Source organism: Periplaneta americana, chromosome 5 (assembly GCF_040183065.1).
Source record: "Periplaneta americana isolate PAMFEO1 chromosome 5, P.americana_PAMFEO1_priV1, whole genome shotgun sequence".
Lineage (NCBI taxonomy): Eukaryota > Metazoa > Arthropoda > Insecta > Blattodea > Blattidae > Periplaneta > Periplaneta americana.
In genome coordinates, this window is record NC_091121.1 from 124,315,443 (window position 1) to 124,333,210 (window position 17,768).

At 35.0% G+C, this 17,768-nt stretch overlaps 1 protein-coding gene and 1 long non-coding RNA gene across 3 annotated transcripts in view; both read right to left on the reverse strand.

Moving 5' to 3' along the window:
• Positions 1-17,768, reverse strand: part of LOC138700145 (zinc finger protein-like 1 homolog) — a 119,452-nt gene that overhangs the window by 57,708 nt on the left and 43,976 nt on the right. For both annotated transcript variants that reach the window (XM_069826528.1, XM_069826529.1), the window contains exon 4: positions 16,259-16,562. In XM_069826528.1, coding sequence (XP_069682629.1) covers positions 16,259-16,562 — 304 coding nt within the window. The remainder of the gene's footprint in view (positions 1-16,258; positions 16,563-17,768) is intronic.
• LOC138700147 (uncharacterized) lies at positions 1,358-16,252 on the reverse strand. Its single transcript, XR_011332260.1, has 2 exons — positions 8,263-16,252; positions 1,358-7,944 (listed from the first exon to the last, which is right to left on the reverse strand). It is a non-coding gene; the product is annotated as an uncharacterized lncRNA (long non-coding RNA).

Genomic DNA, 17,768 nt, shown 5'->3' on the forward strand with positions numbered 1-17,768 from the left:
CATGATGTCTATTATGTTTGGGTTGTAACCATTTTCTTGTGCTATGTATTTGATTGTGTTTCCTTCTTCATCGTAGTGTTGTTGGCTCATGGATATGTTGAGTAATCTGTGTACCATTGTCCTGAATGCAGCATGTTTGTGTTGTGTGGGGTGATTAGATGTGTTGTGTATGTGTGTGGTGGTGGTGGTTGGTTTTCTGTATATTTTGAAGGTGTGTTTGTTGCCAACTTTTGTTATGGTGATGTCTAGGAAATTTATGGAGTTATTGTTTTCAAGTTCCAGTGTGTATTGGAGTTTTGGGTGTATGTATTGGTGTAGTTTGTGTATTTGTCGTTTGTTTCCTTTGTATAGTATGAGTACCATGTCATTTATGTATCTGTGCTAGTATATTATGTTGTCTGCATATTTGTTGTGTACATTGTTGAGTATGTATCTTTGTTCTGTGTTGTGTAAAAATATCTCTGCTAGTATGCTAGATATGGTTGATCCCATTGGCAATCCTTCTGTTTGGGTGTAGTAGGTATTTGTTGTTGTGTGTGAAATAGTTTTGCTTTGTTGATGTCTGTGTTTGGATGATTTCTTCGATGTATTCTTGTAGTGTGTTGTTGTCTATGAGCATTTGTTTTAGTATCTGTAATGTGTCTTGTATCGGTATGTTAGTGTATAAGTTAGTGATATCGAAAGATGCTAGTGTTGCACTGTGTGGAATGTGTTGTTGTTTTGTTTTGTTGACTAGGTCTATAGTGTTTTTTATTGTTGTCTGTTTTCTGAATTTTATGTTGTTTCTGATGATTTTGTCCATGTATGTGGCTAGTTTGTGTGCTGGTGCCTGTTTGTAGTTGATTAGAGGTCTGATTGGTAAGTTTTCTTTATGTATCTTGGGTAGCGCATTGAGTTTATGTGCTGCTTGTTTGATGGGTCTGAGTTGTTGTTTCATATTGTGCAGTATTACGTGTTTGCTTTTGTTGATTGTGCTTTTTATTGTGTTGTGGTATTGTGTGGTGGGATCTTTTTCAAGTTCTGTGATGTTGTTTTGTTTAAAGTATGTTTCTGTTTTGTTGTGTAGGTCATGTTTGTGTAGTATTACTGTGCAATTGCCTTTGTCTGCTTTGGTGAAAATGAGGTTATGTTGTTGTTTTGCTTTTAGTGTTTTTATTGTTACCTGTTCTCTTTTGTTTGTGTTGGGTTCGTGTATTTTGTTTATGTGTCTTATGATGTCTTGTCTGATGTATTCTTGGTGTTTTGTGTTTTGTATTGCTGTTTCCGTGTTGATGACTGTCTGTGTTTTTTGTTTTGGTCCTGTGTTGTTGTGTGGTATGTTATGTTTTAATTCTTTTTCCAATAGAATGGTTTCGTTGCGGTTGAAGATTGTGTTTGTTGTGTTGTGTATTTTTGGGTGGAATTTGTGTTTTTTTGTTTGTTGTGTTTTTAGTTTTGCTATCTTGGTATTGTGTCGTTTCTTTATTTTGTGGGTGATGTGGATATTATTTCGTTGGTGTGTGTTATGTGTATTTGTGCATAAAAAACACCTCACACATAGCTCAAAAAACTAAAACCCAAGCACAGAAATTACACATACATAACAACATCAAACACCTACATTACATGAAAAACAAACATAACACAAACACATACAAAACATATCTACATCTAGCACACATCACTCACCATACAGAACTAGAACTGTGTGTTATGATTTCTTCTAGTTCTGAGTCCATCATTAACATACTTAAAATCAACGCAATTGAAACAATTAATACAAGATTTCCCCAAAAATTCATGGATTCACACATATGCACATGGATCAAAATTAGACAATGATGAAAATGTTGTGAACTGTTCTCCTTTTACACTTCACTAGGCAATAAAGCATCTGTCTTTATGGAGAAATCCACGTTATATTTATCAGCCTAAAACAGTTGGCTATCAGAACCTTGATTGTTATTTTATCTGACTCAAAGGCGCCTATTCAAGCAATAAAAAATCTAACAAACTGTACTGCTATACCGAGACATTGCTGAATGTAAAACGATGTTAAAACAATTAATTACATCACTCCAACAAGATTATTGCCCTGCAATATCCCAGCTCATTATGGCATCCTTAGAAATGAAACAGTAAACACACTTGCTAAGAAGGGTACACTGGCTCGCAAAACTTTTGTCCCTTGAAACAATGTGGAAGTGAACTTTGTGAGATATTATTTTGGCAACATGTCTACATACCCCACACCACATCTCGTCCTGGGAAGGGATTTGAACTCTGAGTTGCAGCTAATCGCTAATAGAACCAAAGACAACCTTTTAGAGCAATAACAGTATATGTAACTGACAGAAATAAAACATTGAGTCTATTTTGCACCGAAATGTTTAAAATATGTTGTTTATTTCTCTTGAGTATTATATAATATTTCAGGAAAATTTTTCATCTCCTCAGCACGTATAAATACCATGTTGGATTATAAACATAGAATAGATACATTGTGTTTTGACAAGAATATTATGAAGTCCATGGGAAAATGTAATAGTTTCAGATTAAAAGATTTTCTCAAACACCAGTCATGGGCCTATTCAGGTATTTCGTCCTATTGGGTCCACAAGGTTCCAGCCAGAATATGTAACATCAACACTACACAGTGGACGTATTTCTGTCGCTGTTTGGGGATGGATTTCCAGGCTAAGAGAAGGAACTCTGTGTAAAATTGAAGAGAATTTGATTTCCCAGTAATATATCCACATACTGGAAAATACTTTATGCTATCTAGCATGCGCATGTTGCAATCTGATATAATTATATTTTTTCAACAGGACTGGTAGAGAAGACTGATGCTGTTGACTGAACACGAAGACCGGTAGACAGTGCGGAAGTACACAGTTTGTGCATTGTGAGCGACTGAAATGATGACGAAAGGGTGTATGTTGTATCATGTATAATTGATGGAACTTACAACTTTGTTTCAATATACTGTGTCAATAAATTAAAATATTTCTTTGTTGACGGCAAAAAAAAAAAAACAGGTGTTGAAAGCACAGACATTTGCTATTTCTATATGCTTTGCTTATTGTTTAGTTCGTTACATCCACATTTTCGTTCCATTAGTATATGAGAGTAATATGCAAATTTTTTTTTTGTGTGTGCAAAATATAAATTAAACTGCTGTATCCTACAGGATATAATTGACAATCAAGTTTTAAATTATGCACATACCCATAAAAATTTGTCTTAATAAAATTATTTACCCGATTTTTTAGAATATTAATCTATTCATTGTTAATGCCACCTTTAATCAATGTAATTTTATTAACGTATTGTTATTACCATGACAACAGCCAAAGAAAAATAAGCTATAGGCGCATTATAACGCAAAGAACCGTGGCGTAAGGAGGAGCTACAAAACACCGTGTTTATTAAATTTATCTATATCACTAGACCACTAAGTAAACTTATATCACTAGACCACTACTATATCACTAGACCACTAAGTAAACTAAGTGGTTTGGTTCAATCTTCCTGTTGTGAGGAGGGGTGGTTTGTTACCTGCGGAGAGACTACCTACTGTCTACACTACTGTCCTAGAGTGAGTACAAATACCAAATTGAAAACGAAAAAAACTGTACAGTATATCGGACTAAAGTTTTGCGAGCCAATGCACCAATCTACTACAATCTTCAAATCATTCAGTTACCTACAATAATGTAACCCAAGTCTTGAATCAGCGATCCCAGAGTAGCCAATGGATGGCTGAAATCAGCAATCTTCCAGACTGGGCATGAAAGAAAGCTGTAGCCATGTTCTGACTCTGCACAGGACATGATTGCCTGGCTAGGCACCTACATCATATCGGCATTAAGAATAGCCCCAATTGCACACTCTGTACTGTATCTTCTCCTATGGATCTAACTCACCTTCAGATATGCCCAGCTTTGACTAAGAACAATGTATGAGAAAAGTACTGGAAGCAAGACACCTGCTCTAAGACTCTTGATCTCCTTTTGTTACCTTTTATTAACTACTTGGTTTGGTATTTTCTTCTTCATTTGTAAGTGAATGACTTTGTGTCAAGTGCTTTCTGCAGTAAATAAATAGATATTTAAAAAATCATATCTCAATACCTGTTAACACTCTTCAATTTGTAGTATGTATTATTAAAAATAAAGATTGTAAAAACATTCCCTGAAAATCTTGTTCAGATATCTGTAACAGTTTTTTTTTTTCAGTAATGTGCACCCAAACTTCATGAAGTACCTTCTTACCTTAAATAAACTATTTTATTTGATCAGTCTACAGCAGAACTCTGTCGAAAGCAGTGGCATGTGCACAACAAGTAGAAAGGTCTCTGATCTGAGTTAGAATTTAGGAAGTGAAGTACAGATAGGGAAGATGGAAGAGTGGATACAAGTGATTACAGGAAAGGATAAAGTTGGTAAATTAAGGAGAGCGGAAATGAAGTTTAGTACAGGAGTGAAACAGGGTGAAGTATCAACAAAGAACCAGACTTTTTAAAATTTAAGTAGAAAGGTAGAAAGCATCAGCGAGAAGACAGAAAAGTTGATAGCAAAGAATAATAAATTGAAGAAGAAAATGAATGACTATGACTGCAATATGAGGGAAAAGAACTTAATAATTTTTGGCATTGAAGAAATAGGGTGCAAAAAAGAGATGGAAACCTTGGACATAGTAAACGTCATGTATAGAATAATCTTTAATCTGAAGTTGACAGATGAAGATGTCGACCATTCGTACAGACTCGGGAGACGGTCCAATAGACCTATCTTTTTGAGCTTTAAGAATACAAGAATAAGGAACGTTATTCTGAATAACCGAGGAAAGCTTAGTAATTCAGGAGTGAGAATAGAAGTAGATATGTCAACTGAAGTCAGAAATAGAAAAAAGTGGTTACTACCATATACGAAAGCAGCAATGTTGAAAGGACATTTTGCTAAATGTACGACAATAAGCTGAAAGTGAATAGTAAATTTTAAGATCTGGAGTCTTGCTTAAAGAACAAAGGGCACCCTGAATTTGGATTACAGGCACTGAAGAGAAGAACGAATGTGAACAGCTAACAGATTCCAAGGGAGAAAAGATCAGTTGAGAATAACCACTTAAACCAAGAGAAAAAACAGGAATGGTGGGAAAAAATCATCCCAACTGCAAGGACGGAACATCAAATAGTTGAAGGTCACCACATGGCAACAGGAGATAGTAACAAGGTTAAGGACACACATGATGATGAACGAGGAAGTATAAACATGAAGACTCGACATGGAGAAGAAAGCAACGTTAAACTAAGAGAAATTCAAGTCTGTTAAGAACGCACTTGAATGTGACAATAAGTGGCACAAGGAGAATGGGAAAATGAAAGAAGACTAGTGATGGGAAAAAACTAATCCATGAGTCGAGATGTGGAAATGGGGGAAGAAGTGATAATAATAACAGTGGGAATGAAAGAAGTAACTTAAAAGACTTTAATGCAGTGTCTCTTGAGGATATTGTTGGGGATTTTAAAGATTTTAGAAGCAAGATGGTAAAAATATCCGAGGAATTAAATTAAATGTTAAGTGAGCTGTGCGGGATAACGAAAATTAATGAAAAATATGGTGGGGGAGACGAGATTTGATAGTATAAGGAAGTTAAGCGAGTGAAGAAAGTGCTAGCTATGAAGAAGCAAGAGAAATGGTCAGTGAAAGAGATAGAGATCAGTGATGATAACGACCTGTTTTACTAAGGTAAAAAAAAAAAAAGACTAGTGAATAATATTTTTCGAGTTAATAAGTGAGCAATATTGCGAATACTGAATCGACGTTTATATTCTAAGATGGAGGAACAGTTGGAAGAAGAGCAGTTTGGCTTCAGGAAGGAAGAAGGTATGAGAGATGCAATTGGACTGCTACGGACAATTGGCAAAAGGTACCTAGAGAAGAATAAAAAAACGTATGTAGTATTTGTGGACCCAGAAAAGACTTTTGACAGAGTGGATTGGTGGGGATCCTGAAGAAAATTGGTGTGGATTGGAAAGAGAGAAGACTGTTCAGTAATTTTTATATGAAACATGGAGTGAAAGTCAGGATAGGAGAAGAAATGTCAGAAGGAAGTGAAATTGGGAGAGGAGTACGTCAAGGATGTCCTTTATCACCTACTCTGTTCAACATCTACTTGGAGGATTTAGTATAGAACTGTTTTCAGAACATGGGAGGAGTAACAGTTGCCAGAAGAATAAAGTGTATAAGATTTGCTGATGATATTGACGTTGTTAGCAGAAGAGGAAATGATACTAAAGGATATGCTACTAGAGCTAAATGACAGCTGTGAGCAGTATGGGATGAAGATAAATGCAAATAAGACGAAGAGCATGGTCATAGGAAGAAAAATACAGAAGATAAACTTGTGAATTCTAAATGAGGCAGTAGAGTAAGTGGACAGCTTCAAATACTACGGATGTACTATAAGCAGTAACATGAGCTGCTGCCAGGAAGTCAAAAGGAGGATAGCAATGACCAAGGAAGCTTTTAATAGAAAGAAGAGTATTTTCTGCGGACCTCTGGAGAAAGAACTAAGGAAGAGACTAGTGAAGTGCTTTGTATGGAGTGTGGTATTATATGGAGCAGAAACATGGACATTACGACAAAGTGAAGAGAAGCAAAGAGAAGCATTTGAAATGTGGATATGGAGAAGAATGGAGCATGTGAAGTGAACAGACAAAATAAGAAACGCAGCTGTGTTGGAAAGAGTGGGTGAAGAAAAAATGATACTGGAACTGATCAGAGGAATTGGTTGGGTCACTGGGTGAGAAGAAACTGCCTACTGAAGGATACACTGGAAGGAATGGTGAACGGGAGAAGAGTTTGGGGTAGAACAAGATATCAGATCATAGACGACATTAAGATATATGGATCATATGAGGAAACGAAAAGGAAGGCAGAAAATAGGAAAGATTGGAGAAAGCTGAGTTTGCAGTGAAAGACCTGCCCTTGGGCAGAACACTAAATGAATGAATTAGTGAACTAGTAAAAGATCAAGAAATGAGTAGACGGAAAGATTAATATCAAGGCATCAGAGTAATGAAGGTGTGAATAGTAGGAATTATTGATGGTGCACATAAGTTGTTATAGTGAATAGTGAACAGAATAATGAACTAGCTGTAGAAGTGAACTAGTATAAACAATAAGTGAACTAGTGAGTATATAATGAATAGCAAAAACAAGGTAGGATAAGTATTAAATAGACGATGAACTGAGCAGCAAGACGGGAGATAGCTAGTGGGATTAGGGTAGTTTTATTAAAGTATACTGAAATGATTGTTAATGGTGGGATTGTATTTGTGGAACTGTGTAAGAAATGCCGTGACAAAATATGTATCATATCATATTTTATTTTATTAAATTAATAAAAGGAGTAGCAGGCATATCTTAAGTCTGATTAGTGAAATATGTTAGACCTACTAGTCAGCGATATATGCAATGGGTGAGAAAAGAAACAGGCCATCCTACTCCATTATCTCCTGGCTTAGGTACCTCATGAGTGATACCTTATTGGTGTTTCAACCTGTCTTTGGACACCTGACTAAATAACAATTAGCAGGAACAAAATGAAACAGTTCTAGGAAAGCTTTAATCAAGACCTATAATATGTATATAAAACCTGTATTAAAATACTACTCAGAAGTATTCATAAAAGTATCCAAAAACAGAGAATCCCTTGAAAAAATGCAAAATCAACCCCTGCACTTAGTAACTGGTGCAATCAAAACTATTTCCGTTGAAGCATTACAAGTCATCCCTTCAATTAAACCAAGCAGAAAGTGCAACACTAGCTCGATTGACAAAAGTTCCTATTGTAACTTTGTGAACATCACAAAAATCTCCTGCTGTTGTCAGTGTTCTCCCAGTGGCATAGAACTTCAGTGCCAGTAGTAATTGGTCCACTCGAGGTAGGGCATTATTTCTGGAAAAATATACAAATAATGAGATATGGTTACGCCTTTACCATATAAATTCATATTTTGATATATTATATACTGTTATTATTTACATAAAAGTATTATTTAGAACTGATAATGACAGCTTGCCATTATTTATTATGTTAGATCACCTTAACACCGTATTAGGACAAAAGAAAACCTGCATCACGAAGCAACATTCTAATCTCACTTTTGCTGTATTACATGTTACCGTACTTCAGAATAATTATTACAGTGCCACTTATACAAAAATATTATTGCGGTACAGATAAAGTGTAGTTTATTATCAACCATGTACTCACCGATCTGTGTTATGTTTCAGTTGACATTGATTTCATCCAATACTCGAAGTGTAGTAGGTTTCATTATTCGGACATGCGTCAATAATTCTTCGGCATCCCATTCTTCAAAATTATTTGGATGTGCCCTAATTCTTTCAGCTCTTCTGACACCACGAACCATCCACTCCAGAAATTCATCATTGGAATGTCTCAAAATTAAATTCATTAATCAAATCATCAGCTGTACGATGTGAAGCTATTTTGATTTCAACACTGATTTCAACCTGGTAATACTAAACTGCCACTTTATTTTCTGGATAGCTAAACCAGAGGTTTATTCTTCAGATGTACATAAACGAAAGTCGTAGTACGCACTTATAACTCAACTTCCGGATAAATATGTTATCTGCTGGATAAGTTTAGTACAGTCATAGTACAGGCCCTTTGACTTGGATTGTGAGCTTTCTATTAATTGTATGACGCTCAGGTTTTCACAGAAATTAATCTCTACACCTGATTTATTATTTTAATTTTCTACTAGCTAGCCGCGCAATAAGTAAGTAGAATAATAACTGAATGGCTGCCTAGAATAACATTGTAAGTCAGTTTTCACAGTTTGTCAGAAAATTAAAAATATTTTTATTCCATACTAACATTGTTAAATATTACAAAATATGACAGTGTGAGGTCTGTATTAATATTTCAGTAGATATTCACAGCATTTAAACATATGTATTGCCTTCATCTTCCAAATAACACAACTTTTCGAACATTTACAGTAGAAAAACATTGTATGTCAGTCCACAAGAACAACGTTGTAAAGCAAAGAAACTTAAATACTGCCCATATTTTCCGGTAAATTTTTATGGTTGTTACATTTGAGTATATTAAATGAAGAGTCGGCTGGAACAACGTTGTAAGTTACAAAATTTTCATTTGGCGTGTTTCGTGTAATAATGTTGTATGTCATGTTACTTTGCTATACTCCTTGGCTTGCAACTATCCATCAATGCAGTACGTGAAATTTGTCCACTCAAAAGTTTGCTACCCTCATAAGAACAACATTGTACACGTACACATTTTTTCAGCTCCTGTAAATTTTACCAAATGTAACTTATAACGTTTTTCCAGCCGACGCTTATAATAATAATAATAATAATAATAATAATAATAATAATAATAATAATAATAATAATAATAATAATAATAATAATAATAATAATAATATAAATTTATATCATAAGACCTTGAAACAAATTTCACATGTTTAGGCATACAATATTAATATTACACACACAAGAATCCATTTTTTTTTTTCTTTATTCTGTTATCAGGCCATGGTAGAATTCAGACCAAGAGGAAGAAAACTTGACATTGCAATCAGAAATTTTTTTTTCTCTTTTGTGATTGGAATAGGGCCTTGATAAAGACGAGGTAAGTTATCATGTGAAATATGATTTTACTGTCCTATTCTTTGCATGCTTGCTTTTTTTAGAGAATACACTGCTGATGGTAACAATATATCATGGAATTTCCGCATTTTCAGACACATAGGATTGTCAGAACTGAACTGAAACCAGACAGCTGTTGTTATCTTGAGGTTTGGATCCTCTTTATTTTTTTGCTCTGCTAGCCCTATATCCCTAAAGTATTCTTGTTGCATATGAACAACCTCAAATGGTTTGCTTGGCCTTGCATTGGCAATAACCTCTACCCATGTGAGACGCTACAAGTATGAATGTCCGCCATTTTATTTGCGTTACAACGTTATTCAGCTCAGCAACACAATCAAAATACTACAACTCTCGAAGAAGTGTAAATATCAGCGAGATGATGGCAGCACATAATGCAAGATGTGCGATGCAACATTTTTCAGCCAAAAAATCAGAGACTTACAAACTTATTCTAAGCGGCTATTCAATTTATTCTTCTTCTAATATACATTTTACATTGTTGATCTAAATATAAATTGCTATCAAGTTGTCATATATTGCTTAAAATAAAAACAAAATTTTTATTGAAGTATGATTCTTGCTTGATAAGTTTGTGGTCTGACAAATAGATGACATTGAAAACATGTCATCAATGCGGCCATTTTGCGTTAGTTCAAGGACAAAAAAATCATAATTTTCTGTTCACTGCATTTTTGTAGTTTAATTTTGAAGTTAGTGTGGAAAAAATGGAAAATATCGAGCTTCATGGCATCATTAAATATTTCGTAAAAAAAGAAAATGAGTCAAACAGAAATTAAACCAGACATGGACTCTACACTGGGGGAATCTGCTCCAGTGTTTTTGACTGTGAAAAAATGAGTAACACTATTTAAACATGGCCAAGAGAGTGTGGAAGATGATACCCACAATGGAAATCCAGTAACAGCAACAAGTGAAGAAATCGTAGAAAAATCCACAATATGCTGTTGCATAACTGACAACTGAAAGTGAGGAAAATTAGCGAAGTTATGCATATCTCAACTGAACAGGTGCACCACATCATAGTCAATGTCCTGGAATGTCCAAGGTATCTGCAAAGTGAGTTCTGCATTTGTTAATACCAGAACAAAAGCACATCTTATGTCAAATTTTGAGGGATTGTCTGAATTGATTCGAAAAAAATAAGCCCGATTTTTTTAGGTAGTTTGTGACCACTGATGAAACCTGGATCCACTATTACATACCCAAGACAAAGCAATGGAACCACAGTGATTCTCCACCTCCAAAGAAAGGAAAAGCTGTTCAATTGACTACGTAGCAAAGGGGAGAATAGCCAGAGAATATTATTCAAATCTCCTGCAGCAACTCAAAGGGTAAATTTGCGATAAGAAACCGGGTATGACTACAAAGATAGTGTTGTTTCATAATGACAATGAACATGTGGTTATTAAACTACATAAACTACAGTCTGAATTGTTGTATTTAGTATTAGTATTTATTTATTTAACCTGGTCTCTGCCCCTCTACCAGTCTGCAACGCCTCTACCAGGGGATTACAACTATAACATGAATAATAAGTATCTCCCTCCCCTCACTACTCACCGAATCTCGCACCCTCAAACTTCTTTCCCTTCCCAAAGTTCAAAACTCACTTGGCTAAGAAATTTTCGTCAAATGAGGAGGTTATCACAATAGCAAGGTTTTTTTTTTTTTTTTTCAGACCTCGAGGAATCTGTATATAAGGAGGGTACAGCAGCATTGCAGCACCAGTGGACCAAGTGTGTGAATCTCAGAGGGGATTATGTTGAGAAATAAAGATTGTTTCAGAATAATCCTAGTTTAATTTTATGTCGGGCTATAAACTTTTCAAACAACCCTCACATAACAGTACTGTTCCGCTCGGCATTTATCGACTTATGCTTTAAATCAGTGGTCATCACCACTCACTGAAATGGGTAACAGGTAAGCAGTGGCGACTCGTACCTGAAAATAATAGCGTGCTACAAAATATTTTTAGACTCCCCTAATTTTTTAAGATGAAATCCATCCGTCAACATTTTGAATCAACTTAGAAGTGCATGTAAACACTTTGTTATTTTCAGTGTGTTCTCTCACTGCACTTTCCATGCTGCTTATCAGATTAGTAAAACCTATGAATTATCTGATGTTTCTGTCTCATCGTGACCTGCAATGCTAGTTCAAATTTACCAAAAAATTTAATACAATCAATTATTTTCGATAAAATGTATCGATTCTTTTTTACTTTCTCATTATGTTTCTGGACTGATTCTTGATAAGCTATACTAGTTGCGTTGCAGTATTTATGGTGCCAAGTGTACAAACATCCAATGAGTTTGTAATATGTTTCTTGTTGTGTGAATGTTTCTTTATTTATTCATTCCGATAACCAAGATCTTTGACAGCTGTCGTAGACCGCTATTGAATAGGAGGCAAGGGAAGCAGAACAGAGTGTTTCGTATTTCGCATCCACATATCCAGGCATTGTTGTCATAAACTGTTCTGTCAAATTTCATAGTGTACAATAGTTTTTACCACCCTTTACTTTCTCCACAATATTGAGCTTTCATGTTGGCTGCCCTAGATTTTTAATTCTAATTTAAACTTCTAATGGCTGCTTAGAGAAAGCAGTTTTGAGTAATGGATCAATGGAGTTCATCGTGATATAGATACTGTTTTTAATTTATTTATAATCCCAATATTAAAACCTACCTCTGGATTAACACACACATTAAACTTATATGTCACACTATTTGAATTACACTAGGCACAAAATATAGACACACAGCAGAATGTACATTTAAAATGACCACAGTACAAGATGATGTATCCCATACACCTGCACACAGCCATACACTATTTTGAAAGTGGAAAATAACCCTTATTTTAATGGACTTCCACAGAAAGGCATGCCAACATATACCTGTAACTCGTAGATAATAAACTTAAAACTATCTGCTGAGATTGTATAAAAGTAACTCTGTTTACAGAAATGTTAAAAATATACTTCAATATGACTACATTTATGAAAAACACAAAGAGCAAAAATAGGCTCCATAAAAACATTTCTTTATTTCAAAGTTACATCTTTAGTTATGTCTAGGCAGCTGCTATGAACCAAAAAATATAAATGGGAAGAAAGAAAGTTTCACCAAAATAACGTGAAGAAGAGTGTACTGGGCTGCACAATAATGAGCACGGTCTTGTGTGGAGAGGCAAGGTGAAGTGCTGTTCTGTGCATGAGCAGACACTGCTAGCCATGCTGAATTGGGAATTAGTACATTGGAAACGTTTGAGAGTAAGGATAGATTCTATTGAGTCTATAGTAGGTACCAAGTTATCGAAAATGGTAAACTATTATAAGTAGAATTTGCATTATATAGTTTTCTAAACAATATCATTCGACGATAATTTTATGGCATGCTACAGCACGTTAGCATGTAGGGAGCAGCTGCCACTGCAGGTAAGAAGTGTATCACAATATGCACCATCGTGCAGAAGGAAGAGGGAGGAAGCATAACCTGCCAGCAGCCACAGATGCATGTCAGTGCAATATCTTTCTTATCCATGGGTAAGAGATGTTAGCTCGAGGGTGCACTGTACTGATGACCACTGCTTTAAATGATCGACAGGAAATATAAAGTTTTGCAAAAGATCACAATTTTCATTGCCTTGTAACTGCAGCAATAATAAATATTTTGCTAAAACTGATATTACTTACAGCCATTCCATAAAAATGTAAACCATAGTGAAAACGAATACAACAATTAATAAAAAAAATAGATCTGAAACTAATTTAAAATAATTTCAGTGTTTTAGTTTATAATTTTTACTGAATAAATTAAAAATTCTGACTTGTACTTAATGTAAATATACTCGTACCCTGTGAATGCAGCTCAAATGTTTGGCTAATTTGGCAACCCTGCTACATTACACAAAATCAGCTGATGAAAGTCACATATGTTCCTATAGAAAGAGAGGTAATCACTTATCTGTGCAAGTGATTTTATTCTGGTGAGTCTTAAAAGATTATTATTAAAATTTTAGAAGATTTATTGTTTGTGCATCCCACCCATTACAAAAAAAAAAAATGAAAGTTTTAATATTTACAAAATGAGTGAGCACAAAATAAAGTAATTTTCTATAAGTTAGGTTATGCTGTTGGGTGATAGGTTTACATTAAGAAAACTATTATGTAATATCTTTTATAGACTTTTAAAGCATAACAGATGGGACATCATACTTTATAATGGATGGAACACATACACAATTTTCATTATATAATGTGTACTAAGACATACAATGGTTTCCAGACAGACATATGACGTAGTCTCAACAATTCCCTAACAGAATGGCTAAATCTAGGGCCAAGAAACGACAAAATGAAGAAGATATTTGCAAAAAGAGCGAGAATGGGATACTAAGAGCGAGAACAGGATACTAAGAGGAGAAAGTCCACCATTGTGGCTGAGGGGTTAGAAAGCCTAACTCTGAACCCAGCGGTCCCAGGTTCGATTCCCAGTCAGGATGAGTTGCCTGGGTAAGGTTTTTTCGGGGTTTTTCCCTCACTCCTATGGATGAATATCAGGTAACTTTATCAGGCAATTGGAACGTCACTCATCTTCACCACTTCCTTTCCTCCCCCATCATCCTTTCCTCATCACCCCATTTCTGGTTTTTCAGATCACACTACAGGCAGCCTCCCAGAACTACTGGCTCTCTCGATCAGCCTCCATGGAATGTAGCTAAGCGACATTGGATGGCTTCTGCAACGAGCACCCAAGGCGGACCTACTTGGGGGAGGAGTTTCGCCTCGGACCGACAGGGGGGCCTTGGGGGAAGTTGCCGAAGCAGGAATGGTATATGGATTTCTGTTGGCTGTAGGGACCAGTCGTTAGGGAGTCATGTGGTTGGGTTGGTGCGCATAGGGGATCTATGGCACGCAACTCATTCCATATCGAAGGTTAGTGCAATAGATCTCAACAGGTCGCAGTGCTGGGCCATCCGTGCCCCCTCACTTAAATTCCATTCCATTCCAAGAGGAGAAAAGTTGTCAACAAATTGTAGAGTATTGATGAAGACTTCAAGAAAAAGCAGAAGAAAAAAGAGAGGGTAAGGAAGAAAAACCAGATAGAGAAAAAGTTAAATTCAGTCCAACTTTAAAATAACACATCTTCTGCCATTTTACCAATAGGTACTTATCCATGCCATCAGGCTTTTGGGAAAACATTTAATTAGAGTAACGAAGGCATTACCAGGAAAAACGTCAGCAGCTGTGAAGGAACTAGTAGTCAAAACAATGAAATATGAGCTACAGTGAAGTCTATACTGATTCATCAAAAGATAATAGTCACCAAGCCAGCTCACCTAAGCATAGCATCGCAACTGAACCAACACCTAAACAAATTCAAGCTGGTTGTTATGTAATCCTGGTAATCTAATAACTCTATAGGTATCCTTCCCTCCGAAAAATTTGTGGGTATATATGAAGAAGTGAGTCATGAAGATTGTGAAGTGAAGATTATTTTCCTGAAAAAATATGGTAAAGACTCCAGACTATTTCTCATAGGTGATAGTGATACTGCATAGTTTGCATTTAAACAGATTATCAGATACTCTCAAATCTGGAGACAAAGAGTGTTGGGAACAGAGTTTTGTATTCTTTTCCAGAAATAAATACGTAAGATTGATTGAATTCTAATGGACAGAGATGTATCAATTTGCATGAAGAAAAATTTACTAAACCCAGTTTTTTTGTCTTAAAAAGTTTTTGGGGTGTGCTAAAGTTTTATCTGTATATATTATATTTTAGGTTACATTTATTAGCAAAATAAATACTTCTACATTTACAATTAATAAAACCTATATTTGATTTATTTTACTCTTTATTTATTATTTAAATTTCCGTTAAAAAGTCAGTAAATGTCTTGGTAATTGTATTTGTCCCACCTATTATATTTAGTATTTACCTTGTCCCACACATTACAACAATTATTTTTCCAAATTAAAATACAGAAATTAACAGAAAATTTACATTTATGTTAAATGTGTTACTGCTGAGGCTGCATTTTTGCATACAAAGGAAAATTATTTGAAAAATTTTAGAAAAAGCAAAATAATTTAATTTTTAACAGAATAACAACATTTTCAAGAGTTCAACGTCCCATCCAATACATATGGAATGGCTGATACAGGGATACGCGTAACACAAATGTTGACATGGAACCATCAAAAACTCAATTTTGAAAATTTGAGCATTTAACAACTTTCGAAAAAATCCTCAATTATAAATTTTCATACATAAAATCACGACTGTGACATGGACAAATAAAAAATGAAACATGTTTACATCTATTGAATCTTGTTCTCCTAATCTGTCATGCCTTTTACTTCGAGATGAAGTCATGCAATTTAATTCTTAATGAGGGTGATAATAGTGATTTTATAATAATGATGTTGATGATGACTACAAAAACAAGGATGTTAAAACCTTTAAATCCGAATTCTATTAATGTTAAAGAATCAATTTAATGTTATATTATCAACTGTTAAGGTATAGTAGTTACCTGGCACTGGAAAACTTTCTGTACGACTGAATGCAGACATAGCATCCTCCACATGAACAACTGAATGAGGATTCCCACTTAGAGTACCACTATTGGAAACAGAATTACTTGGTCCATGCATTGCATTAGACATCACATTTCGTTTCGGTGTGCTTTGTCTCTGATTTGAAACATCAGAATGAGAAGATGTTACTGATGGTGGTGGTGTGGCCAATTCAACATGATTGGAAATTACAGGGGGAATATCTTCTGTAACCAGCTTTCTATTTTCTCCAGCTGGCTTCTGCTCGTGATCTTCACTCAACTGTAAAATATAAAAGAGTGCTTCACTCATAAAAGAGAAAATTCAAGCATCTTAAGAACCTAACTGAAACACTTCAAAAATGATAATTGTTACTTATTTCACAGTTATCTCTTGAACTATTTTCGAAATAATTGCTTTAATAGAACCTATGTACTCACTAATAACTTCGTTAAATAAGCGTATTATTGGTTCACAACTCATGGTACACCTTTACTCCAGATTTAGTCCTTACGGTTTTTTTAAATAAACATTCCAATTTCCTTTATGTTTTCTTATTCTTAAGCAAAACTTAATGTACATGTACAGCATAAAATGAAAAAAAAAGGCTGAGACAACTATCATATTTCTTCATTATTTTATTGATTATATTAATTTTTTTTCGAATTCGAGCATCAATTCAAGATAGAATCTGTTATTTTTGCTTGTAAATTGCTATTTGTTTCCTGAAAAAAAAAATAAAAAAAATAAAATAATAATAATAATAATAATAATAATAATAATAATAATAATAATATAAAGTGCCTAAGCTTTACTAATGATATGGTGTTGTTAGCAGAAGAGGAAATAATACTGAAGGATATGCTACTGGAGCTAAATGAGAGCTGTGAGCAGTATGGGATGAAGGTAAATGAAAATAAGACGAAGACCATGGTCATAGGAAGAAAAATACGGAAGATAAAATTGCGAATTATAAATGAGGCAGTAGAGCAAGTGGACAGCTTCAAATACTTGGGATGTACTATAAGCAGTAACATGACCTGCTGCCAGGAAGTCAAAAGGATGACAGCAATGGCCAAGGAAGCTTTTAATAGAAGAAGGAGCATATTCTGCGGATCTCTGGAAAAAGAAGCAAGCAAGAGACTAGTGAAGTGCTTTGAATGGAGTGTGGCATTATATGGGGCAGAAACATTGACATTACGACGAAGTGAAGAGAAGTGAAATGTGGATATGGAGAAGAATGGAATGTGTAAAGTGAACAGACAGAATAAGAAATGAAGCTGTGTTGGAAGATTGGGTGAAGAAAGAATGATGCTAAGGTGATAATGAAGAGGAAAAGAAATTGGTTGGTTCACTGGCTGAGAAGAAACTGCCTACTGAAGAGATGCACTGGAAGGAATGGTGAACGGGAGAAGAGTTCAGGGTAGAATGTTAAATGTTTTATTTAATGACGCTCGCAATTGGCGAGGTTATATCAGCGTCGCTAGT